The following is a 27,217-nucleotide window of genomic DNA, read 5'->3' on the forward strand; positions in this document are numbered from 1 at the left end:
TTTTCAAACTCAGTAATTTCCAAGTTTCTCTTTAGAAAACTTTTGAAAATCAGAAACCTCAAAGTTTCTGTGTATTTTTTCTGCCTCCAGTGGCCCTGATGCGCCGTCATAAATGTCCCCCATCGTGTCGGAGGGAAGGTGCAGACAGTATTTCTTGCGGACTGGACCGGGCCCATGTGCTCACGGCTCGGCCCAGAACTGAGAGGAAAACCTCTGGAGATCAGGACTGGCTTCAGATTCAGACACTTTGTCAGCGTTTTGTCACAACCACAAACCAAAACACGCCTAACGGGGAGTTTATGTAAAGAGTCAAAGACTGACGGCAATAATTTGGGTCATTTTTCTTAAGAGAAAAACATGGAAGCTGTTTTTAAAACATGTATATTTTCACCATGTTATTTATTTATAACCGTCACAATTTCAAAATATCTATTGAAGTAGATAAAAATCTATTTTGGAGATAAATATAGATATGTAACCTCAAGCTAAGTATTTAGTTCACAGGCTACATATTTACCTTCAAACTAAATAGAATTTGAAGCTAAAGATTTAGTTTGCTAACTAAATAGTCAGTTTGAAGCTAAATGTTAAGCTAATAAGCTAAATATTTAGCCTTAAACTAAATATCTAGTTACTAAGCAAAACTAGTTCAAAGCTAAACATAAGTATAACTAGCTAAACATTTAGCTCTACACAGCTCCAGATCACCTGCTGGAGTAACAATCAGTTCTAAACATTGACTGGCTTTAACTCCTTTACTCTGCTGCTGGTTTGTTAAATAAATCTCTAATCATATTTTCCAGTTTGTGGTTGTAGCAAAATGAAAAGCGTAGAAAAGTCGAGGCGATGTGAGTCGATGTTTCTGCTCTGCAGGATTGTTCCTGGTCGTACACACAGCAGTGCAAAGAATGAGTATTTTAAACAGATAAATCTTTAACACACCTTACAGTCTAAGGATAAAGCGAATGAAAACGCGTCGTCCATCTGAGTCGATCGGTTCAGCCTGGCAGTGTCGGCTGGTTTCACAGAGGTTTGGTCCAGCATGGCGGCGGAGGGGAGCGGGGCGTTTTATTGCAAAGGAGGAGAAAATTCATCTCAGCAGCTGCGTTTCCTTCCACCTTCAAATTCAGCAAATTGGAATTATGAAAATAAATTCATTAGATTGAAAAACTCAGGTGAGGCAGTAATATGTGTTTTCCAGGCACAGAGTGGATTATTTTTACAATGTAGCATTTACATTTTACTTTTAATGTAACGCCTAGAAATTGGATCTTTGTCACTTTAAGAAGCTCCTGCTCTTTCTGAAGCTCCGCCTTCAGGAAGTCGTCACAACATGGCTCCTCTATTAACCCTTTAACGTTTTTACCAGCGTTGCTCTGAGACCAATTAGGTGTCTGCTAATTGCTGCTGGCTAGTCTGAAGGAGCTGAGGGGGGAGGAGCTGCGCCTCGAAGGCGGGGCTAGGTCCACCCAGGCGTTTTGCTCATCTGAGTGGTTGCCATGGAAACAGAAGGACTTGTCAACCATGCATGAATGAATCAAAGCGACACTCCAGGTCTGTTGATGAGGGAATAACGTTATGATGTAACGCTGAAAGTTGGTTTTACTGCTGAAACCTTTAAAGGAAATGCTGTGCTAGCAAAATTCAGTTTTCTTTTTTACACTAGAAGAGGATTAAAAAAGTTTTGCGCATATTTGTAATGGAAACGCAGCTCCAGATTGTGCTACAAATATTAGATCTGCAGCATAAAACCAAGAGCGCCTCCTGCAGTTCGCAGGATGAAGAAGACGAAGCGTCCTCAGAGTCCCTTGGGAATCCGCTCATCGGTTTGAGGAAACCTTCGTGCCATGAGCATGCTGTGGCGAGTTTGTGTTCTGGCTCAGTTACAGCCAGGGCATCCTCCTGGTCGCTTCTATGTCCTCCAGCAGCTCAAACGTCGGGGTGGGGGCCGGGGTGCGGTCCGGCGTGGCGTGGCAGGACGGCTGCAGCGGCAGCGTCGCCGTGGACGACGACACCGGCATGTCCAGGCTCTCCAGCGAGTCGGAGAGGGCCCGGGCGGCCTCGCGGCGCGGACAGACAACGTATCGGTTGGGCTGGTGGACCTCCACGGTTGTCACCGACTCCAGTCCCTTCAGGCACAACGGCGAGGCCTCGGCGGGGTCGCGGCCGCCCACGGCGCCCAGCTCCGAGGACGACTCGTCCATGTTGACGTAGAGGATCTCGTCCGGGTCCTGGGGGTCCGGCAGGTCCTCCAGCGCTTTCTCCAGCTCGCAGCACAGCGTCTCGAAGGACGGCCGGTCCTTCGGGCTCAGCAGCCAGCAGGAGAACATCAGGGAGTAGCTGCAGGTCGGACAGAAACCATGAGAATTAAATCATTTTCAGCTTTTCCCATGTCAGTCAGCTGCTCCCTGTTGCTATGGTTACACAGCATAACAAAATATGAAAAAATACTGCCAAAAATCTCTCCAACTACACAGAGAGTAACCATTTTGAGAATAACCATTCTCAAAACAAAAGAAAAAAACAAAAGAAACAATTGTTTTTCCCCCCTCAGAAAAGCAGGACTGAAGTTTAGAAAAAGAAAAAAATCTCAGTAAAAGTAAAGAGCTACAACTCTAGAAGCCACGGTCATTTTGGGTCAGAAATATACGCTTAGGAAGTTCAGTCCATTTATTCTTTTAAATACTAAATGTGGAGTGAAAATCCGCTGCAAAAACACAAAATCTTACCAAGTATTTTTAGTCTAATTTTGTCTTTTTACACTTCAAATAATACAAAACTAACTTACAAGGAACTTTTCAGCAAGATATACAGTCTTGGTTTAAGTAAATAACTCCTGAATATTTATTAAAAAGTTTTAGTTCCACTGGTAGTGTTCCGCTGCGCAGTTACCTAGCAACCACACCCAGCCTGTAACCTAGCAACCACACCCAGCATGTAACCTAGCAACCAAGTTCTAGTTCCACTGGCAGATGCTTCATTAATCTAAATGTTGTAACTCATTAATTTAGACTTTTCAAAGAGTTATTGAAGATCATATTTTATTTATTATTGATTTATTTAGTATTATTATTATTTCACTTATAACATGAGCAAATGTCTTGAGTGAAATAATCTGCCAATGCAACCAGAACATTTTCATCAATATTAAGGAATTATTTACTTAAATATTGCTGAAAATGTGGCTCTTAGTTTTGCCTCATTTCAAGTGTTATAGAGGTATTTTTACCATAAACTGGACCAAATATTCTTGTTACGATTTAATATTTTTGTACTGATTATTTGGTTATTTCAGTGATGGATTAATCACATTAAGTGTTTCCAGCGTACTCACATGGAGTCCAGACAGTCTGGAGGCTGTTTGAGTCGGTTCCCTTGTCTCAAATAATCATAAATCTCACTGTTTTCCACCCCGGGGTAAGGCGTCTGTCCTCGTGTGGCGATTTCCCACATGGTGACTCCGAACGACCACTAGGACAGAAAACAGAGGGGAAGGTAAAAACACCGGAGGGGAAAGGTCAGGACGCGCCGCCTGCCTCCCTCAGACATGAATCTGCACCAGTCGGACATGAACTCCACAGCAGAGTTACAGCCGTGGACCTGGGCGGGTTATGGAGATCATCATCTGTACGTTAACAGAAAAATACCCATAATTCACAGATCAGCATGTGATCCCTCTGAGTTCATGACGTTTGCAGCTGCAGCAGCTCCGTCTGTCCCAGAGGTTTGGCCTCAGAACATCAGAAGTTAAACAATGTAGCAGGAGAAAAAGTTTACACTATTTTTACTTTGAAGGCTAAAAACTAAATAAAAGCTGAATTTTGTTTTTTCATTGATGAGAATAACATGAGTCAGTTTTTCTTTCTGTAGTGTTTAAAAAATGTTCTTTGTTTGATGGGTAGTTAGTTTTTATCTTTGTGTGAATGTTTCTTAGAGTGTAAAATTCCAGGTGAGTCCAGGTGAATCTGGGTGAGTCTGGCTGAGTCCAGGTGAATCTGGGTGAGTCTGGCTGAGTCCAGTTGAATCTGGGGGAGTCCAGGTGAGTCTGGGTGAGTCTGGGTGAGTCCGGGTGAGTCCAGGTGAATCTGGGTGAGTCTGGCTGAGTCCGGGTGAGTCCAGGTGAGTCCAGGTGAGTCCAGGTGAATCTGGGTGAGTCTGGCTGAGTCCAGGTGAATCTGGGTGAGTCTGGCTGAGTCCAGTTGAATCTGGGTGAGTCCAGGTGAGTCCAGGTGAATCTGGGTGAGTCTGGCTGAGTCCAGGTGAGTCCAGGTGAGTCCAGGTACTCACCACGTCACTCTTCGTAGTGTAGACGCGGTCTGCTAAGCTTTCGATGGCGATCCATTTGACGGGCATCTTGGAGATGCGGCCCTGTCGGTAGTAGTCGCCGTTGTAGATCTTCTTGGAGAGGCCGAAGTCGGCCACGCAAACATTCATGTTTTCATTCAGCCTGCGGCAGAAACAGAAATGTTCATTTATTAAAGATCACATGTTTATCCTAACATATGAACAGGTTAGCATACACAAAACATGTCCATTACTTTTTTTCTTTAACTTTGCTCAGTTGTCAACGTTTAGAGCTGTACAGCTTTGAAAAGCATCAGTGGAGCCCAGGGCCGGTCCAAACCTTTTTGGGGCCCTAAGCAGATTTTTATTTGGGGTCTCCTCCATTAACATGTCAATGCTTTATCATTCCTAAGCTAATCCAAGTGTGTAACATATCTACTATCATTAGCATCATTTGTAATTAGCTGTGCCAGTGTTACTATGGCACCTGACAGGATTAAAGCTAAAAAAAAATATTTGGAGTTTGAAATGCAACTATTTGAATGTAACATCAGCTGATAAACACTAAATTCAGAGTAAAAAGAAAATTTTGGCATTTTATTTTTCCTCAAATGTAGTTGTGGTGTCAGGGTTAAATGGGAATTACGAAAACCTCTTCCGCTAGGAAGAGGTGTGCTTGGAAACACATTTTTGGCATTGAGTCACATTATCAACTGCCGGATGTTTCTGCTGCCGGAAACTAAGAAAAAGACAACAGGAAGTGGTAGGAGGAAGTGCCAGTGTTTTTTACACGTTATTTTTTTAATGAGTTATTGTGCAAACGCACTTATTCATGTGTGATTTTAATTGCGTTTCTTATTTAATGGAGACACGGCAATTGCAAAATTGTATGTTTTCAACATTAGCAAAATACTGAAGTTCTGCGCACATTTGTAAAAGAAATGCAGCCATTAACAGGAAGATATTAACCATTATTTGTGTCACAAGTACAAAATCAACATAGAAATTGTTTTTGTATGTTCAGTTTGTGTTATTCAAAAAATGCTAGCCTGATGTTCTTGGGCGCCCTCTACTGGTGTGGAGGCTGACTAACTTGCCTTTTCATGTTGTAAGTCAATAATTCCTTAACATTTATGAAAAGGTTCTGGTTCCATTGGCAAATCATTTCACTCATATCAAGACATTTTCCCAGGTTGTTAGTAAAATAATCTGCCAGTGGAAGCAGAACTTGGTTGCTTGGTAACGGGCTGGGCTTGGTTGGGGTTGCTAGGTAACAGCGCAGTGGAAAATTCTACCAGTGGAACTAGAACTTTTTCATGAATATTCAGGAGTTATTTACTTAAAACAAGCTCCTATTTCTTGCTGAAAAGTTACCATTAAGTTAGTTTTGTCTTATTTTAGGTTACTGAGATATTCACACTAAAAATCAGACAAAAAAAACATTAACTTATTGCCAGCTTTTTCTTAAAAACGCTCAGGCTGTTTTTAGAAGCAGTAAAAACCAAAACGGAAGTACAAAAGATATCAATTTCTGATCATAAGTCCCCATTAAAGTTCAAGTCTCTTCGGTTTTGCTTCGTCCAGCAGACGGTCTTTACCCTCTGCATAAAACCGCAGAGGGTAAAGACCTCTGCGGTCTTGTAGGGAACTGAAAGAGGAAAGTGGAAGAAGTGTTTTTTCTTACATGCAGTTGCGCGCAGCCAGGTCTCTGTGGATGAAGTTCTTGCTGCTGAGGTACTCCATCCCTCGGGCGATGTCGGCCATGAACTTAACCAGCATCTGAGACGGCAGGTACTGCAGGCGGAACAGAGGAGAGCTCGTTTACCCGTTACTCACAGCAGAGGGCGCCAGCGTCCATCTTTTCACAGTCACAGCTAACTTTCCAGCAGACTGACTGGATGGTCCTCAGGGAACCATTGGGTGCTTGTTTTTAAAAGTTGGCCCACTTCATAACCATTTCAACATTCTTTATAGGTCTTGCTTTGATTAGAGTTTCTCAGCTCTTCTGGGGATTTAATGCATATCGCTCACAGCTGGCGCCAAAAACGCTTTGGGTTTAGAGCGTTTCTGCTGCCAGAGGGGGAGTGGTTGGAGGCTTATTTAAGAAAAACTTTACAACTGTGCTGAACTTTGGATCCAGTTTTGCTGACATTCATGTGAACTTAGAAACCATAAAGTGTGTGAAACTGCGAGTGCTGGTTTGTTGCTGACTTGGTGCTTTGGGTTGTGTGTTCAGGCGTACCACAGGGCAGTCGCCCAGCCTGGAGTACAGCAGATAGCTGTGCAGGTCGCCGTGCTTCATGTACGGCAGGATGACCACAGGCGACGGGTAACCTTCGCTCTCCACCGTCTGCAGACACACACCTGACAAGAAAGTTTGAAAGAGAAAATTAGCATCCACACACTGAAAATGCTGACAAAATCTCCTCTTTTTATTAACTAAATCAATGGAATATGCTGCATTTTTGCAGAATTTGTTCACTTTGTCATTTCAGCTCCCGTTTAATCGTGCTGATTGCATTGAATAAGCAGGAGGCCAAACTCAAAATGTCTGTTTTTACATTTTTTAGCAACTATTAAAACTGAAATTTAATCACTTGCTAGTGTTCAGCTTTGGTGAATAAACCATATTAAATATGTTGAATCATGAATAAGTCCTACTGACATGTTTTCTGGGTTTCTGTTCATGTTCTTTGGTACTTTCTGTTTTTAAAACCAGCTACATGAAACTCTTATTTTTACAAGCATTTTTCACTTCCTCTTCCAGTAATGAATCTGTGTTACTAACCTAAACTGATTTCCTCTTTTCAAAGATCATAAATGTGAAAATTTTTAAAAAATATACATTAAAATATTTTACACTCCAAACATTTAAAAAAGCCGCTGCAAGAAATGAACAAAATCAGTGAAAACAACTCAGTTTTTAATAAACTGACTGATGAGTGAATTTGCAAAAACATAAAATCTTACCAAGTATTTTTTTCTAGTTTCTGGTCCAAATACATTTTAAATAAGACAAAACTAACTTACAAATAATTTTTCAGCAAGAAATAGAAGCTTGTTTTAAGTCAAAAGTTCCTTAATATTGATGAAAAAGTTCAAGTTTCACTGGGAGATTATTTACATTTTTATTTCAATGTTTTGTTTTATTTTTTCTGTTTAGCAAATGACAAATTTCTGACTTTTCAGGCTTGGAAATGCCCATGTTTTCATATTAAATTTCTTAGATTAATCTAAAAATTTCTGAGTTTCTTCGAGAAACTTTCCAACTTTTCAAGCTCAGAAATGTCAAAACTTTTAAAAATGTTTGTCTTAAATTTCTCAAAGTTTTCTAGCAAATTTTAAATTCTTTGAACTCAGAAATGTTCAAGTTTTTCTATTAAATTTCTGACAGATTATTTTCACAGGCAACATGAGAAAAATGTCTTATTATAAGTGACATGATGAAAACCTTTTCATCAATGTTCAAGTTTTATTTACTGAAATGAGCTCATGTGATGAAATGTTACTTGGATGTTCGGTTTTTATGAGTAGTAAGATATTTGCTCTGGAAACCGTAGAATAAATATCTGATCCTCACCCAGGAGCCTCATGACGTTGGGATGGTCGAACTCCTTCATGCAGGCGGCTTCACGCAGAAAGTCTTCCATCTCTGAGCGCGTGCAGATTGCAACTGGAGGGGCGACGGTTCACATCGATCACTGTTTGCAAAGCTCTGATCACTTTCTCTGATTAATAAGAAATCCCATGAGGGAGGAGCTGTCCTACACCAGGACTTCAAACTATTTAACTTTGTGCTTTTCTTCTCCAAACATCTGACTAAAGCCAATTTATTTCTAAAACTGAGAGGTTTGTAATACTGATTTGTTGTGATGTTGACTCACTCTTCATCGTCTTTACAGCCACCTTGAGAACAGCTTCCTCCTGGTTCAGCAGGCCCTCCATCACAGAGCCAAACTCCCCTGAAGACAAAACACAACCAGCAACAACAGACCTTTAATAAAACAGCGACTCTGAAAAGAAAACCATCAGACACAACAAACACTGCAAAAACACAAAATCCTACCAAGGAACTCAGTCTTGGTTTGGTTAAGATATTTGCTCTAGAAATTACAAAAATACTGGTAACATTTTGTGTTTTTGAAGTGTGAAACACAATTCAATTATGAATTTTTATTAAGAAATATGAGCCTGTTTTAATTCAATAATCCTTGAATATCTACAAAACTATTAAGTCGACAAGCAGATTTTTTAGTACAGCTTGAAAAACAATAACATCACTTATATTACATACTGAAAAGTTACTTTTAAGTTAGTTTTGTTTTATTTCCAGTGTAATAATATATTTGCATGAGAAACTAGACAAAAAGTACTTTGTAACATTTTGTGTTTTTGCAGTGTAGAATATATTATATACACCAAAAACTCAAAATCTTACAAAGTATTTTTGTGTAATTTGCAGTGAAAATATCCCAACTAGAGCAGACTAAAATCCTTGGTAGGATTTAGTGTTTTTACAGTGAAGGCGTGTAGCTGTGTGCGTTGTGCTGACCTTCTCCCAGCGTTTTCCCCAGAGTGAGTCTGTGTCTGTCCACCATCACGTCTTGGAGCTTCTGCTTCAGCTCGTCGCTGATGCCCAAGCTGTTCACTGGAGGAAACACCAGAGCAGGAGAACAGCTGAAAAATATGCACCCAACACTCCTATTTACTTTGTTTTAGAAAAGAAAGGAAGAACGAAAAATCTATTCAGATCAGATCTGATGTGGAAAAAAATCTGAGATTATCACCCAGCCCTAGCAGAAGTATTCCTCGTTATCACTGTAAAAACTTTTCTCTGATACAAAATCAACCACTTTCTCCTGCCTGTTCAAAACTTTTACATTTTTTTATGTTATGGTTTAGCTCAAATTTAAATAAAGACACCATTATTTATAGGTTCAAACTCTAAATATCACAGGAAAAACATTTTTAAAAGAATAAATTTTAAACTCAGAACTGAAGGTTAATTTCAGATGTAATGTGTCGACATCGAGTTTTTAGATTATTGCTTACTTTGTTTTTTTGATTCATTTATTTATTTGTTTATGTTTATTTGTGTTAAATTCTTAAACAGCACTGCAAAAATACAAAATCTTACCAAGTATTTTTTTTTCCTGGATTCTAGTCTAAATATCTCGGTACACTTGAAATAAGACAAAACTGACTTAGAAGTAACTTGTTTTAAGTCAGTACTTCCTTAAAATTGGTGGAAAAGTTCTATTTCAACTGGTAGAATGTTCAACTGTGCCGTTACCTAGCAACCCAAGCCAAGCCAAGCCCGCTTCCTAGCAACCCAAGCCAAGCCCAGCCTGTTACCTAGCAACCAAGTTCTAATTCCACTGGCAGATTATTTCACTTATACCATGGAAAAATCTTTTGTTATAAGTAAAACAATCTGTCAGTGGAACTAGTATTTTTTTAAAATCTATATTTAAGAATTATTTACTTAAAACGAGCTTCTATATTTTGTTGAAAAGTTAGGTGTAATTTTTTTTGTTATTTCAATTGTACTTAGATATTTACAGTAGAAACTAGAGAAAAAAATGCTCGTGTTTTTGCAGTGCGATTAATTTTTGGTGACAAAAATAACATAAATTGTAATTTTAAAAAAGGATTTGAAGAATCTGAGTTTGCTGGGACGTTTCCTCCAGCTGGGCAGACGTTCCTTCTTGTTTTCCTCCAGACTGACAGAACAACAACACGGTTGGAGATCGCCTCCAGCTGCTGCTACACCATCAATCTGACACGGCTTGGGCCAAAAATGCACTCAGACCACAGGCATGTTGCGACTCATGCTGGTATGTCCGGCCGCGGCAACAACCAGGACGTCAGGATCTGACTACGTCCTGGAAACACGACCGGAACCTTCAGGTCAGCATCAGATCCATCCAATCTAACCCTTCCTATTTCATTTCATCATTCCTCCTCCTGAATCGTTTACTTCCTGTTAGTCTTGCCTTCTTTCTTTTCTAATCCAGCATGTTGAGACCTGCTCAGAAGGACCATAACAAATATCCTGGGGACAAAGACGGTGCTTGAATGTGACCCAGCTGGGTGAAATCTGAGCGTTTGTTTTCAGGTTCGAGTCTCTGTGATGTCGCAACATCACAAAGAAACGCTGCAGACTGGATTCGGCACACAAAGCAACGCAAAGTGGTCGTCTCTGATTGGTTCTCAGTGTCACTCATGAGTTTAAGTTTCATCTTCATCTGGATGTTTATGTTAGTTTTTACAAACAAGTTAAACTGTAAAACATTTAAATCTGATGTGAAGCATTTCAGCTTCGATAGAATAATCGATTACTAAAATATTCATTTACAACAGTCCTATTCCAATTACAATTAGGCTTCCTGCCGTTTCTGAAACTCCACCTTCAGGAAGTCGTGCCGACATGGCTCCTCTATTAACCCTTTAACGTTTTTACCAGCGTTTCACTGAGACGCAGCTCCTATAATGAGCTCAGCAGCTCCACCAGGTGTTTGCTAATCGCTGCTGGCTAGTCTGAAGGAGCAGAGTGGGGGAGTTGCATCTCGAAGGCGGGGCTAGGTCCACCCAGGTGTTTCACACAGCTGAATGGTTGCCATGGAGATTACAGGATTTCTCAAACATACATGAAATAATCAAAGCGTCACTGCAGGTTTGACTTTGATGAGGGAAAAACTTAAAACGTGATGTAAAGAAAAAAAAAAAAAAAAAAGTTGATTTTGCATGAAGCTGCCCCTTTAAAACATTTTGAATTATGGTGTCATTCAAGATCTCTTTAATTAGGATTATGACTAGTCAGAACAAAAGTTTACTTCATGACTAGTAATAAGCAGAAATGTAAGTGGTGAAGCCGATTTTTTGTTAAAACGGCCTGCCGTATCCCTCCGTCTTTTCCTGTCATTGTGCGCGGTGAGGTGCAGCGTTTCTCGCTCATCCAGTTTCCCTGGAAGAAGTGTTTTGACTCTGAGGGAGTCAGGTCAGGGCATGCAGCTCAGAGCTCCTGATCCAGGTGCGTTCAGAGGAACTCACGTGTCGCCTCCAACGGCCTGCGGCTGTAGCTGCGGCGCGCGCGGTACCTCACCACCAGCTGCCCGCGCTCCATCATGGGCTCGAATGCCTCCCTGCAAACGCACAACGACAAAACAGGTGTGGTCAGTCGGGTAAGCGTGTAAACAACACAGGAAGTGTGGCGGCGTAACGCAGAAAATGGCTCTCAGAAAGTAACAAGCAATGGAGTCTGGAAGGGACGGAAAATATTTATGGTTTGGCCCGAGCCGCCGGGTCCCTCCCTTCAACCCACAGGGAGGACAAATAAACCGACGCACCCGAAGCGCGTCTCTTTGCGCCGCAGCTTGGCCACGTAAACAGCCAGGAGAATGGCGAGGGCCACGGCGCCGGTGACGGCCATCACCACATACCACCAGTGCCAGGAAAACGTTGCCGGATCTGACAAACCTGGAAGGACACGGGCACAGAGTCGGTTTAACAGCTCAACCAAAGCTTTGGAAAGTCTTTACACTGCAAAAACACAAAATATTACCAAGTACTTTTGTCTGGCTTTTAGAGCAAATGTCTTAGTACATTTGAAATAAGAGAAAACTAACTTACAACTAATGAATCAGTGAGAAACAGCAGCTTGTTTTAAGATAATAATTCTTTAATATTGATGAAAAAGTTATAATTCACTGGTGGAATATTCCACTGCGCCGTTACCTAGCAACCCCAGCCAAGCCCAGCCCGTTACCTAGCAACCCCAGCCAAGCCAAGCCCGTTACCTAGCAACCCAGTTCTAGTTCCACTGGCAGATTATTTCACTTACAATAAAACATTTTTCCATGTTATAAGTGAAATAATCTCAATAATAATTAATCATGATTAATCGATTCAACTTTACTGACTTTCTGTTTATCTTGCAAATGTGTCAGATTTAGCCGTATGCGTCAAATTTAATCTAAAAAGACGTGCCAAATAAATAAATATAAGAATAAACCAAAAGTTTCCAGAATAAGTTTATAATTAAATGGTCCAGTTTCTGTTTTATAGTTAATTGATTCTGTTTGTTGTATAATCATCCCATCCTGGAAAAAGATATTTGTTTTTGAATGGACGTTTGTGGCTTTAGTATTTCCAGTAGCAGCAGCCAAAACCACTTTTTTCCACCCTGGAGTTTAACATTGTCTCTGGCTACAGCTCTCAAATCATTTTTTAAAATTATTTTATCAATTTTTCAAGACAGGGAAGCAAATCTGTTAAAGTCTGATAAGTGAAATATCTAATGTGTTTTCATCACCTTTCTAAATTGAACACAGGAGTTTTCCTGCTGTTTTCATGAATTGCAGTTAAAGTCGTTCAGCTGGGAAAATCGGTGAAGTAATGTCTGCCTGAGATAAATCTACCACAAATATCCTCTTTCTCTGTCCCTCAGTCGAGCTGCTGCCATCCCATCGCTCATCCTGAATCTTCTCTCAGTCTTTCACACAAACTGCAAAGTTCGTGTGAAACTCCTCATCCTCCCCCAACTTTCCCTGCCTCCTTTTCACTTTCTTCTTCCATTCTTCTTGTTGATGTCTGGGTCTTGAAGACGAAGCAAACAGAGGTGCTACACTGCCTCATCTTGGTATAAATATTTATGACGCGTCTCCCCCATTCAGCCAACCCGCCTCTCTTCCCTCCTCTACCCCTCTCCATTTTATCTTCTTTCCTTTTTTTTTTTTGAACGCACACGACAGAGGAAGCCCGTGACACAAAGTGAAAAAGAGAAGTTCTGCACATCCCAGAAAACATCATTAGCTCACTTCCACCAACATGCCAGCGGTCATTTTGTCACAGCAGACGGAGAGTTTGAGGGATCTGCATGTGGACTCACCTCTGAATTTCCCCGTTTCTGTGGAATGAAGAGAAGAAAAACTGTTATATTTATATGCAAGAGGAAAACATTTAAAATCATTCATCAAGTATTAAATAATTTCTCATTTCTTTACATTTTTCCTTTCAACCCGACATTATTGTGCCTTTATGGCTCTGCAAACTTTGTAAATGGCTTCAAATTCTTCAGATTTCGCATGTTATGCTCAGGCTGTCTAAAGTTAGCTTATGTACAGCTACTTAACCCAAGTAGCTGGGTTAACTAACTGTAGTTAGTTAAGCTAACTACAGTCAGCGTAAGGAAAAGTTAGGTTAACTATAGTTAGCTGAAGTTACTTAAACTCAAAGACAACATGGATAAAATCACTTGCACTCTGACTCCATCCTTATTTACAACCTTGAATGGCTAAAGCTGTAATTAATGAATGTGATGGAAATCGGTCTTTCGAAATAAAAAAAAAAAGAAAAAAGTTACTTAAACTATCAATAGTTAAGCTAATAGCATTATTTTATATTAAAAAACACACACCTGATTAATAGTATTTATTAATATTTGTTGTTGATTTTTCTTGCCACTCACCAGGAGAACTGAGGACCAGGATCCTTTCGGGGCTCCAGGGTCCATGACCGGCCCCTGTGTAGGCGCAGACCCTAAAAGACACGTTGGACAGCGGGGTGGACAGATTGATGGAGAACTCTGTGTCCAATCCAGCGTCCACATTAAACTGGTAACAAAAAGAAACAAAAATGACGCATAAGACCAGGTGAACTGGTCATTTAATGACACAAATTCATAAAGTCTCAGATAATTCATAGCTTTGTGTTTCTTGGTTACAAATACGGAAGATTGTTGGTTTTCTGGTCCAACTAGATGGTGTCAAGTTAGCAATTTAAAACAATTAGAACATCCTATTAATTAAAGTAGCTGTTACTGTGTAACAGAGAAATAAAAAACCTCAACATTTTTAATAAAATGTTGTTCTTGCACTCATTTTTTTTTTTTTTTCAAAATATTTAGACTCCATCACTTTTATCATGAGCTTTAACAGACTGAGATTTGGGATGTTTGTCTTTTTTATTTAAGTTGACTTTGTATCTGGGCTGGAAACTGTCAGTCAGATCTGGCAACCCTGCTAGGGACTCTATTTTTAAGCAAAGCAGTAAGCAGGGCTAAGTAGAGGTAGAAGTAGGACCTTTATTTTGAAATACGAGTCATTTCTGAAACATGAACAAACATGTACATAGCCTGTTACGTTGTAGAGAATTACTTTTCTCTAATATTCATTTTCATGTATTTCTTGTTAATAAATAGTTATCGTGTGACGTCACAATGCCGTGGACTGACAGACATCTTGGCAGGCAGTTGCTTTGGAGTTGCCATGACAACAAAGCCAAAGGCTCAGAACTAGCTCTGGCTTCTCCTATTTAACATATGAGCAATGTAAGTACATTACAACTACTCTCCCCACTCCTGTGTAATAGTAAGATAAATATCAGTGATATTTACTGTAGTACTTAATGCGGAACTAGCAAAATTAGCCTAGCTAATGTAGCTCCTCCACGCATTCTTCGTGTTCATCAAATAGTATGAGGCAACTTGTCCGCATCGTCTGAGGCATTTTACTTCTCCGTGTCATACGGGCCGATCCCGACAGCAGCCATTTTTAAAAAAAAATTAATCTTCATCTCGCACATTGGTCAAGAGTGTCCACATATTTTCTTTTTGTCGGTCTCAAAGTCATGGGTCCTCTGTGCATGCGCTAGTTTTCTGACGTGTTTGTTTTGCCCTCAACCTGCCTGATCTAAACCAGATTTAGCTACAACGTGGTGTGTTTACAAGTCCGTTAGTGTCCCAGAGAATCAGGCCTGAGTTTGCTTTTCGGGCTGACCTGCCGCATGTAGGGTGTGCTGTATTCCACCCGGTACCCCAGCAGTTCCCCGTTCAGCTTCCCCGGAGGCTCTTCCCACGACACCAGCACCTCGGTCCCGTTTGGCTTGGCGGTCACGTTGGCCGGTGGGCTGTCTGGCACTGAAACATGGATGAGAAAAAACACGACATTAAAGTCAGTCATCATTATGTTGTGTGACTAGAGGCGGTTGAGGTTACCGCTAACTAGCTTGCTAGTTAGCTAGATTTTGCATCTCTCTGCATTTTCATTACAAACGTGAGTAAAACATTGTCCATATGAATGTAGAAAAACGCAATTTCGCAAATGTGGTGTTTCCATTAAACAATTAAAACCACACATGAACATGTTGGTTCATTATAAACATGCTACTTCCTGTCGTCTTCTTCTTCGTGGCTTGCGCCAGTAGTAACATCCGGTTGTTGATCATGTGACTCCTGTGATTCATTGCAGTTTTTTTGAAGTAAACTCATTTTGACAGCCGAAAAACATCTTATATTTCCAATGGAGAGGTAACTAGTGGACAGCCTTCATCTTTGCCAACAGCTGCATTTCCTTGATCATAAAATTAAGTAAACTGGATTTACGAAAACAAATTTGCTTTATGGAAACATGGCAATTTTTGAAAAAAACAAACAACAACAACAAAAAAAACAACAACACAAAAAGCAACAAAACAAAACATATTTTTTGATAAAAAAGCTTTTGAGGTGACTTTCCGGTTGTATCAAAGTTTGTTTATTTCATAAAACTGCAATGAAAACTTTTTTTTGTGTGTGTGTTATACAGTCTCATGATTAACCGGATGCAACTACTGGCAGAAAAGAAAGACAACAGGAAGTTGTTGGAGGATGATGCCACTGCATGATTTTTATGATTTATCGCGTGAACAGACCTATTCAGCCATGTTTATAATTTTATTTCTTAGTTAATGGAAATACTGTAATTGCAAAATTGTATTTTTTAATGGAATATTAAAAGTTTTACAAATATTTCTAATGTAAGAGCAGTTGGTGACACTTCTGGTACAATGCTATATGCATTCTGGGCAAAACAAATATACATAGGGGTCTTAAATTTAATTTAGAGTCTTATATTTGAGTTGGTGAAACCAGCAGAAGCCGGAGGAGCCAGCAGCCGGGTGAAAGAGGCCAGGGGCTAACCAGTTGTTTTCACAGCTTTGAGGTTTTAGGATGATTGAATCTGCAACATCTGGGGGATGAAGTGGGAGGAAATGTGAAGAATCCAGCAAAGGGGCACGTGAGGGCACCATGGACAGGAGAGTCCACTCCCTGACCTCCTCCTCCTCTGGTTTACTCTCCTCCGCCTGTTTCTTCTTTTTTTTTTCCATGTGAAAGCAGTTGGAAAACGTTCCAGGAAAGGAATGAGGAATTTGTTTGAGATTGACGCTCCATGTAGAGCAGAACTCCAACAATCTTCTTCTCAAGTAGGAGAGCTGGCTTTGTTTCTTTTTGTTATGCTTTGTTTCTGCGGGGGAGGCTCTAAGAACCACCACACACACACACACACACACACACTGGTGAAGTCACCGTGAGTTTTGGGAAACATTGCCCAGCCTACAGTATGGATGATGTTATCAGGGATCGTTTTGCGGCTGATTGTTTCCACATGTCGGCCGTATTCTCCCGGCGAACGACAACGAAAACAACCCGAGTCGGTTAAGGCTCCACCTTAACGCTCCTCTTTCTCCTGCGCTACACTTCGTCTCTTTGTCACGTCAAACCGTTTTTTTTCCCTCTCCTTTTCCCAAAGATGCCAAGATTTCTTCCCTCTTTTTTGGGTCTTTTTCAAACAGATTTTAGCTTCAAAGCATGCAGATCCAGCCAGCTGAGAATAAGGCTGACTTAAAGTGAAAGCGATTGGTTGAAATTACAAAATCCAGAACTTGCTGCTGCTGCTGCTGTAACAAAAACTAACTTTTCGTCAAATGAACTGGAGTTTGATTAAAGCGGACCAAGCAGGGCTGGTGTGAACTGAAGTGTAAAATAAAAGGCAGTGCTTGCTGATGCCTCAGTTAAAGCTGCAGTGTGTAACTTTTATAAAGAATATTTAGAGTTCACTTCAACCAAACTGGGACCTTAATTCTTGTAGATTTGTTTTTCTTGACTCGACTTTCTAGACAAACAAACTAGAATTTGATTTAAGTGGACCAAACATGGCTGGTGTTTACACACCCTGTGATTAAACCACACATTATTTACTTAATAGGTGCTTTCTAAAGCAATAGGTTGTGTTGAATTTTATGTAGAAGTATCAGGGTGGAGAAAGGACATTACATCCCAATAAAACATTTGTTGAAAAGTTCAATGAATTGCACAACTGTCCTCCGTCTCTCCTTTCAATCTTAGTGAGGGTTTCCTTGTAAAAGGCTCAATCTGACCTCTAATGCAACCCTGGAGTCCCAGCAGCAATCTGCTCATAACTGTCATGATATGCTGTCTGTTGCAACCTTCCCGGTTTGGACGTAAACTCAGAACATTCTGTCTCCTCTTGGAATTTTAAACTTGCATAAAGAGAAATAAACGGACAGATTCTGTCTCGGTTTAATTGCTTTACAGACAGAAGCAAAAATGAAAACTGTTTGTGTTTTTAAATGTTTAGTTTCAGATTGGATTTATCCGCTGCTCCTCATGGGAGAAAGACGAGTTTTGGGAAAAATCACAAAAAAATGTGTGTTTTCTCAAGCTCTTGTTCTCGATTCCCACCATTAAACCTTTTTACTTTTTTGCCTTGCATTTGTTTCCATGTTCAGCTGAAACCCTTCTGCACAACATCGCTTGCTGGACTTTAGGTAGAGGAAAAGATTAAACACAAGAACACGAGGGGGAGTTAGTTCAGGAAACAGATGATGGATGTGAGAAACAGAAACAGCTCTCAGGATCTGGATGTGTAACACGCCGAGGAAGCAGAAGGATGATATGTTCAAGGGACAGAGCAGAACATATTTGGACCGTCTGTTAGAGAGAAAGACAGCAGAGAGGCAACCAGAACCAGACAGAGAGAGATGTGGAAAATGTTGCTGATCTGTGACCAGGCCGCCGCTTTTTTTATCCTCTGACTCATCTAGACAAGTGCAAAGACATTTCTCTCTTAAAGGAAATCATAAACTCCTGTTTTTTCTTTCTCACCGCTAAAAGGAAACAAAGATTTCTGCCATTTTTTTCTGAAATAAAGAAGTGAAACTGCTAAATCCTGCCTGTGACCAGCATTTCAACGAGTCCTACTTCCCTCTTTTCTTTTTCCTGTTTATGAGAAAATGAGAAACGCTGCGTTGGAGCATTTTGCGATGATTGGAGGCGGCTTTCATCATGGAAAGCCCCTGCCAAAACCTCCTCTCTCTCTCCTCTCACTATCCTCTATTTCCAGCCATTTTTTTAAATCCATGGATGGAGTCAGCATGAGCTGGCATGGAAAATCCCACCTCAGTTTAAAGTCAAACACACCGCTGCTTAACATTACCGTTGGGAAGGAGTCAGTGAAGCCTTTCAGGAGACTTTCCACAGCGTTCTCCATTTCTGTCCCTCCTGAAGCGCCCTGTCATCTGCTAACGGATGAAACTGGGCAGACAGGCGCAGCCTGGTTTCTTTTATAAACACAGTTGGACTAAGACAGCTTTATGGCCCAAAATCTTTTAAATACAAGCTGGAAATCTGCGTAAGGTGTTTTCACACCTGAACGTCCAGTAGACTCGGTTTGATTGGGGACTGAAGTTGCAACATTTGTTACATTTTTAGCTGCTGTGGTTTGTTTTCCACGGTTATGTGAAATGAACCAAACCGTTTTAAAAACCTGTTCCGCTCCTCGCCTGTGGGGGCGCTGCACCAAGAACCACTGAAGGAAATGACATCAAAACCTCTGAAAACACTGAGCACAAAATGTTTAGAAAAATGGAGTCGCATCAGATTTTAGTAATTGTAGGATTTCTCTGTTTTGGTAAAAAAAAAAAAAAAAAAAAAAAAAAAAAAACACAAGCTACTTCTCCCGCTAGCGCTAAACTAGCACATTTATTTTGGTTCTATTTACCCAGAATGCCCTGTGCTGCAGTCCAATTCCTCTTTTGGAGCGGTCTCCAGTCCGCTCAGCGTTCACATATATGCATTCGAACCGGTCCGCATCTGAGTCCAGTTCACACCTCCCCAAATGAACCAGACTTTCTAAGTAAACAAACTAGAGTTTGATTAAAGTGAACTAAACAGGACTGATAACAAACTTTATTTTTGGCATGAAACACAAAATTGTTTGTGATGCTGGGAAGCTTTGTCATGAACTCATGAAATGTTTTCACGATGAATCTGCTGCCCTCAGCCAGAATAACTGACACATTTTACTAAAATCAAGCATGTTGGGTGACGTCCAGGTTGTTTCTACAGTGTTATTACTGGCTACAGTCAGGGGTGCTAATGATATTTCCAAATAATCAAATAATATGGCTTATTTACCTTCTCCTCTGGTATGCAAATGCTTTAAAGTGAAGGTATTTGTAATTTCCAGACACATAGTTCCGTTTTATAGCACAATCAAGTAACTAAGTTCCATTCAGTTGTTTTAAAAATGCTAAACATGTCAAACATAACTTAAAAGAAATTTGACTTTGCAATTTGATGCCTTGAAATTGGGCCTCTGTCTCTTTAAGAAGCTCCTGCTCTTTCTGACACGCTGCCTTCAGCACGTCGTCACAACAAAGCTCCTCATTATGCTGTTTAAAAACCGATCTTAGGAGCTCAGTAAACCAGTAGTTCCACCAGGTGTTTGCTAATAGTTGCTGCCGCTAGTCTGAAGGAGTAGCACCGACAAAAGGATTCCTCAAACATGAAAGAATGAAGGGAATAACACTGTAACATGATGTAAAGCCCTAAAATGTTGATTCTACCTCCTTGCCTTTAATGCAGGATTTTTCCCTACATGGTCAGCGTGAGATGAAGCGACACCCCTGGGGGCTTGTCCGGGGTCTTTCTGGGTCTCCGCTCCCCTTCCGTTGGGAGATCTTTGGGAGATTTCTCTTCCTCTGTTCCTCTGGGATTACTGGAATTTAGCTTTCTGCTTATTTTCGGGTGCTGAGAGTTTTAAGGTTTATGCTGTTCCCAGCATTATAACTTCTTTTCAATTCCAGGTGACAGAATCTCACATGTGCATAAAGCAGAAAGATGAGATCATGCCAACACAGGTTCATATTTCATCATACAACGTCTCTGTTTTGATGCCTGATTTAATAAAGTCAATCACATGATTAGGATACCGTGCCCAGGTATCCATTAGTGGAGCAAAATGCCTTGGCGTATCAGTATCCAGCTTCTTCATATGTTATGCCTGGAATATTGAAAAAGACTAACAGTATTTTTTTTAAAAACCACCAGCACAGCTTTTGTGTTCCCATTCACATGTCTGAAACTGCTTATTCAGCTCACTCAGACTTTCTTTTCTAAATAACCCAGAAGTATCTAAAAACTGGAAACTAGCCTACATCTAACCACCATTATATTACAATTAAGCAGTTTTTCTTTTTACATCCCGTTTCAGGGAAAGCACTGCCTGAGCCTTCATAAAGGGGAAACTATCATGATATTTCAGATCAACATGGGGTCAGGTTTTCAGGATGAGCTTAATGCTTAAACATGTGGATAGAGAGCACATTTATGCACTTTTACTATGAAAATTATGCTTTTATACTGACAGGACCCTGTGGTAGAGCAGTAAATTGGTTTGAATCTTACCTAAAGAGCTCGGATTTGTTTGTTTCAGTAGTTAACGTCTCATCAAAGCGAACAGAAGTTGCAATCTGGGCTCCCCAACGTTCAACCTGGGCCTCCTCCTATTGAATATCTATTTGCTCCCATTAGCTCAGGTTATAACAAGAAATAAGATGAGTTACCAAAACTATGATGATGACACACAGCTCTACATCCAAGCACTGAACAGGTACTTAGAACAAATCAATGTGTGGATGTGCCAAAACCTTCTCCAGCTGATTAGAAACAAAACTTAACTTTTTATCTTTGGATTTAAAGAGGAGCGATCTGGAGTCAACGCACAGCTTCAGCTGTTACAGATGGAAGCTAGAGATCAGGCCTGGACCTTCAGAGACACATAAAGACAGTTACAAAGTCAGCCTTCTATCACCTAAAGGACATTGCCAGTAATAATCAGCAAGATCTAGAGAAACTGATCCAGACGTTTTATCTTTAGTTGCATTGATAACTCCAACAGGTCTGCCTAAAAAAATCAATCAGATCCAGAACTCTGCTGCTGGAGTTCTGACTAAAACCAGGAGGATAGAGAACGTGACCCAGTTCAGGTCTAAAGTCCTCCCACCGGCTCCCTGCAGCTCAGAGAATAGACTTTAAGATACTGTTGGGAGTGTATAAATCAGCTTAAAGATCTGCCGTTGCCATAGCAACCTTCCAGACCACTCAGGTTCTGGTTCTGCTTCTGCTCTGCATTCTCAGAACCAGAACCAAACATGGAGAAGCAGCATTCAGCTTCTATGCAGCACAAATCTGGAACAAACTTCCAGAAAACTGCAAAACAGCCGAAACACTGAGTTCCTTTAAATCCTTTAAAAACCCAGCTGGTCAGAGTTGCTTTTCAGAATGAGAATCAGAATTTCTTTTATTGTCATTGTGCACGAAGGAAAGCACAACATTTATAAAAAATAAATAAATCAGCAACTCTCGAAGGCAAGTCAAATAACTGAATAAAAGAATAATAAGTAAGTATATCTCAATAAATATAAAAAATAAAGTAGAAACAGAAACAACTTGGCTGTTAAGGAAAAATGAATAAGTAAATATTAAGTAAATAAATAAGTGATCAGGTATGAACAGTTTTTTAGTCTGTTGTTTGTTTTGATTAGTAGTAAGTAAAACACTGATCAATATTTTTGATGTATATTGGTGTCAGAATTAATTCTTATTGCTTTTTTCACAGTTGATGACTGTGTTTCAGTGATGTAAAGCAGCTTGAGCTGCCTTGTTGTTGTAACACAAACAAACAAACAAGTTGTAGTGAAATGAACAGATCTAAACGCTTGACTTTTGTTTGCACCTGCAGCTTTCACTGGTGCGTCAGCCCAAAACAGAGGAGGGAGGAAACTTGGAGAAGAAACATCGCAGCTTTGACCTTCACATACTTCCAACACAAACACTGACACCCAGAGGGCGAGGGAAAAAAACTCATCCTCAATCCTCTTGAGAGACCCACCTCCTTCTCGTGTGCGAAGCTCCACCCAGGGCGACCAGTCAGACGGGCCCTGGCTGCTGTCGCAGGCCACCCTGATGGCGTAGAGCGTGTGCGGCTCCAGGCCCTGGATGACATGCGTGGCTGGTGGGATGTTCACTTTCTGGGTGTGGATCGTCTTATCCGAGTCTGCTGGGAAGGAATCTCCCGACTGCTTGGCCTGAAACGTTCAGATAGCGCAGCGTTAAGTTGTTGCAGCCTTTGTGCCGGATTTAGCAGCTGTAGCCGTTCTTGTGTGGGAGGTTTATCTGTTGTGGCTCAGGGCGAAAACAGGAACAGGCCGTGATTCCCAGAATCAAAACATTGGAAGAGAAAACAAAAAAACTCCCTATTGGATCTAAAGGTTGATAAAATTGTAATAATATTTTGAGCAGAACAGCAAGAGAAAGAAAAATCTGAAATATTTCTAATGCGTACAGCAAAAACACAAAATCTTAAGTTTCTAGTAAGTTCTAGTAAAAATATCTTAGTTCTTTTGAAATAAGACAAAACTAACATACAAGTAACTTTTCAGCATGAAAAAGGGAGGCTGCTTTAAGTTAATCATTCCTTAATATTAATGAAAATGTTCCTGTTTCCCAAAAAGACATTTTTCCCTTGTTATCAGTGAAGTAACCTGCCAGTGAAATTAGAACTGGGTTGCCAGGTAACATGCTGGGCTTGGCTGGGGTTGCTAGGTAACGGGCTGGACTTGGCTGGGGTTGCTAGGTAACGGGCTGGACTTGGCTGGGGTTGCTAGGTAACGGTGCAGTGCCTGTTGATTGCGAAATATTCTACCAGTGGAATTTGAACTTTTCACCAATACTAAGGAATTAGTGACTTAAAAAAAGCTCTAATATTTCGTTGAAAAGTTACTTATAAGCTACTTTTGTCTTATTTCAGGTGTAAAAAGATATTTACACAAGAAACTAGACCAAAAATACTTGGCAGGATTTTGGGTTTTTGCACTATATCTACAAAAACTCTTGGATGTTTACAATAATTTGAGTTAAAAAACGAATAAAAATAAAACAAAGTTAAAAATCTTGTTTGTTGGTAACAAAAGTGGCTTTTTGAATTGAACGAGTGTCTGGCCGCTCTCTCTGAATGCTCCCAAAAATGCAAAAATAATTCAGGCAGGAGGTTTTCTACAGCTTCACTGTGCGATCACGCTGTAATCTGTTTTATTAGTGGTGAGACTTGATTGTAATTTTTAATCATTCATTTCAGGGACTGTAATTAATCAATCTTAATCAAAAACTATATATAAACAAAATAAGCAACATTGTCAATTATAAAACCCTTTTTGCAACTAACTTATTGAATAAATAGACCTAAAAGCTCAAGAACAAATATATTTGTTCTTCTCAATGTGTTATTTAGGTGATTTAACCATCTGATTGGTATAAGTGTTTAGTTTCAGTGCTTCAGGAGCTCCTGATGATTCTTGGAGCCTCTTTATAAATGTGGGCTGTGTTAACGTTAGCATTGGGGACATCTGTGCTGCTGCTACATGTTTAGCACTGAAATGCTATTTTAGCCTTGAATAGCTTTGCTGATAAGCTAACTGCTTTTAGCACAACTTGAACACAGCGATGGTCTTTTCCAGCATCCCATCAGATTGTTTTTGAAGCAAAAATTTACCTCCAGTGAGCCAAGAGAAGCAGTTTTGTCTTGTTTGCAAATGTTAGTCTGATTTATGGGCCTATCAGAAACTCGCTGGTACAAAGGTTCTGGGCAGAACCTTTACCGGTGTTCACAGTTTTAACATGTTAAATTCTATGCAGTGAATTAATCAAAAAGTCTTGCCAGGGAGCCACACTATATATTTATATGTTTTCCTAAGCTTTTTATTTTTGTGTTATATGTGCAAGTTTAGCATGGATTGCACCTTCTGTAGACTGGGACAGTAGGAGGCATCATTAAGTGCTAATTGTCTGCTGTAAAACCTGCTGAACACGCATATCGCTCAGCAAGGTGCACCGAAAGCAGCTGCAAATCAGAGCCAGAAACCTGCTGCCTCTGCAAACTCTCTGTAGTAAACACATTTTTTTTTAAAAAGGGGAACAACAGAAAGAAATCTTCCCTGCAGGAATCCCAAAACCACATCAAAGTTGTTTGTCCAGACCATTGTTCTGCTGCTACACGCTACAGACTGGACGCAGTTATTCTATAAACGAGGCGCACGCTGCCAGGTTATGAGCCTGAGAGCTGCACTGCAAAAACATAAAATCCTAACAAGTATTTTTGGTTTGAAGTTTCTAGAGCAAATATCTTAGCACACTTAAAATAAGACAAAACTAACATAAGTTTATTTGCACAATTAAATTGCACAATTATATGGTAACGCAACCAGAGGAAATAATACGTCACATTTAACATCATACATTACCACAAATATAGTAAAAATTCCTTACAAATATTTCTGAAAATCTGTGATTTTGATTGCAAATAAAACAAAAACAATCACTAAACCCTGGATGGACTGATCAATATTATTACATTTTACTTTACTTTACTTATTGACAAACAACTATTTATTGATGTTTTCAGTTTACTGGGTTTTATTAATACATTCTGGAACAACTGGCCCTTTAAGAACATTCAAACATTTAATGTGGCCCCAAAATGAAAATAAGTTTGACGGCCTTGACTGTTATTTTGCTGAAAAGTTGATTATAAGTTAGTTTTGTCTTACATCCAGTATGCCAGTAAGACCAAAACTACTTGGTAGGATTTAGTGTTTTTGCAGTGTGGTGCTGATGATGATGCAGGTTTTAAACCCTGATGGGTTCTCCTTCCTCATGGCGTGAGCAGAAAACTTAGGAAGTAGTCTGAGTGATTCAGGAGAGCAGATGAAGAAACAACAGTGTGAATCAGCTCTGAGTTGTAAAACAAGTGTTTCATGTACTGCTATGCCTCTGCTCTGACTCATCCTGCTGAATGGCTCAGGCCCACAATACCTGCTGTCACTGCTTTTCCTCTTTCCATTCACTCTCTCTTCTTCCTTTCATGTGAAACACAGAAAAGCCTTTCTGCTCTCGACATCCCAGCCTTTTTCATGTTACTCCTCTCTGCACAATAAACTGTTAAACTCAGATTTTTGCCCCACTTTGCTGAGGCTGGCCCCTTGTCTTGTTCCCCCTGTGAAGAGGAGGGGGGCAGCTTTATTAGAACCAGACGTTTAGGGGTGGTGCTGCACAGCTCGACTTCTCTCTCTTTTTTTTTCCAGGAGGAAAACTTTCCTCCTTTCAGCTACAAGAAACGCAGAGCTGGATGGTGGCAACCAGACACAAGGAGAGGGAGTGGTGCTACATGAGATTAGTTCAGGAGGCCACTTTCCCAGAGCGAAACCTGATCCATGCACGAAGACAGCAGGGAGGGGAACAGGATGAGCGAGGCAACCAAAGGAAAAGGATCCATCCTTTTCTTTAAAATTAGGATTGCAGAAAGTTGGGCAGAAACTAGTTACATCCACTCAGTTACACACAGCAAAACGTTCTACTGCAAATATCCTAGTACAGTTGAAATAAAACAAAACCGACTTACAATGAACTTTTCAGTAATAAATATGAGTTTTTTAAAGTCAGTACTTCTTAATATTGGTGAAAAAGTTACTAGTTCCACCAATAGAATGTTCTGCTGCGTCGTTACCTAGCAACCCCAGCCAAGCCCAGGCCGTTACCTAGCAACCAGTTCTAGTTCCACTGGCTGGTTACTTCACTAACAACAGCCAAACGCACTTTCGATTTAGCCAAATTAAAATCATGAATGTTCTTCTGGTTGTGACAGAATGTATTAATAAAAGCCGTTAACAAACTGATAAAATACCAATGAATATCTGTCTCTGCATCCGATAGGTTCTAACAAGTAACTTTACAGAAAGACATAGGAGCTGGTTTTAAGAAAATGATTCCTAAATATTGATGAAAAAGTACTAGATTATTTCACTTAAAACAAAATTATTCCCATGGTCTAAATCATACTGATTTCTAAATCAATATGAAAAAATTATAGATTTAAAACAAGCTCCTATATCTTGCTTAAAAGTTAGTTTTGTCTTAATTCAGGGGTGTAATATTTCCACTAGACCAAAAATATTCTGTAAGATTTTGTGTTTTTGCAGTCCAATAATTGGTGTTTTGATCAGTTACTGAGTACTTGACTAGCCTTTTGACAAATAATCTCTATAATCAATTCTGCAAATATAAAGGAGGAAGACAATATTTAACATCCAAGTCAAACAGAGTGAGAGACTTCCAGGTTGGATGTTGTTTTCCACTTATCCTGCTCCGTCTCACCTGAACAGAGCAGCGTATTATCGGGTAGATTCCTCCAAAACCAGGCTGCCAGGACAAACGAACGGTGGTCTGATTGATCTCCACAGCGCTCACATTACGAGGTTGGGATGGCAAAACTAAAGAGAGAAAAGAAACACCAAAACAAGAGTAAACAAAAATCCTGCAGCAGCGAATTCAGGAGAGAGACCTTTTTAAGGGGCGATTACCGGTGATGGTTCCAGACCGGGAGGTTGACACGCCCTTCCGATTATGAGCTTCACAGGAGAAAGTGCTGGTTCTGTCCAGACCTGGATGGAAACAAAGTCAGTGAGTTCAAACCAAAACCCCTGGCTCAGCGCTGGGAACAGGAGGCAGCATCAACGTGAGAAAGTTCATGCCGACTCGAGAAAAGTGGGAGGAAAACCATTTCCACGGTCTCCTGATTATAACGCTTAGTTTTCAGGACATTAACAAAGAAGCTTTCCCGTTCCATGTGAAATCTTTCTCCATCTGTCAAAAAATACACTGCAAAAACACAAACAATTATCAAGTATTTTTTGTCTAGTTTCTAGTGCACATATCTTAGTACACTTGAAATAAAACAAAAATAACTAAAAAGTAACT

The 27,217-nt window shown here is 40.2% G+C and overlaps 1 protein-coding gene across 1 annotated transcript in view; it reads right to left on the reverse strand.

Annotated features, from left to right (window-relative positions):
* Positions 1–1,565: 1,565 nt before the first annotated feature.
* The window catches only part of axl (AXL receptor tyrosine kinase), a 38,534-nt gene continuing 12,882 nt past the window's right edge, over positions 1,566–27,217 (reverse strand). The window contains exons 5-20 of the mRNA XM_015032496.1: positions 26,821–26,901; positions 26,615–26,730; positions 22,299–22,494; positions 15,063–15,202; positions 13,754–13,898; positions 13,175–13,192; positions 11,634–11,763; positions 11,338–11,429; positions 8,837–8,932; positions 8,169–8,246; positions 7,865–7,957; positions 6,527–6,648; positions 5,969–6,078; positions 4,288–4,447; positions 3,335–3,471; positions 1,566–2,340 (exon numbers count right to left, since the gene is read on the reverse strand). Coding sequence (XP_014887982.1) covers positions 1,884–2,340; positions 3,335–3,471; positions 4,288–4,447; positions 5,969–6,078; positions 6,527–6,648; positions 7,865–7,957; positions 8,169–8,246; positions 8,837–8,932; positions 11,338–11,429; positions 11,634–11,763; positions 13,175–13,192; positions 13,754–13,898; positions 15,063–15,202; positions 22,299–22,494; positions 26,615–26,730; positions 26,821–26,901 — 2,171 coding nt within the window. The 3' untranslated portion in view covers positions 1,566–1,883. The remainder of the gene's footprint in view (positions 2,341–3,334; positions 3,472–4,287; positions 4,448–5,968; positions 6,079–6,526; positions 6,649–7,864; positions 7,958–8,168; positions 8,247–8,836; positions 8,933–11,337; positions 11,430–11,633; positions 11,764–13,174; positions 13,193–13,753; positions 13,899–15,062; positions 15,203–22,298; positions 22,495–26,614; positions 26,731–26,820; positions 26,902–27,217) is intronic.

This window comes from Poecilia latipinna, unplaced genomic scaffold (assembly GCF_001443285.1).
Source record: "Poecilia latipinna isolate Pla-1442-1.1 unplaced genomic scaffold, P_latipinna-1.0 Scaffold15, whole genome shotgun sequence".
Lineage (NCBI taxonomy): Eukaryota > Metazoa > Chordata > Actinopteri > Cyprinodontiformes > Poeciliidae > Poecilia > Poecilia latipinna.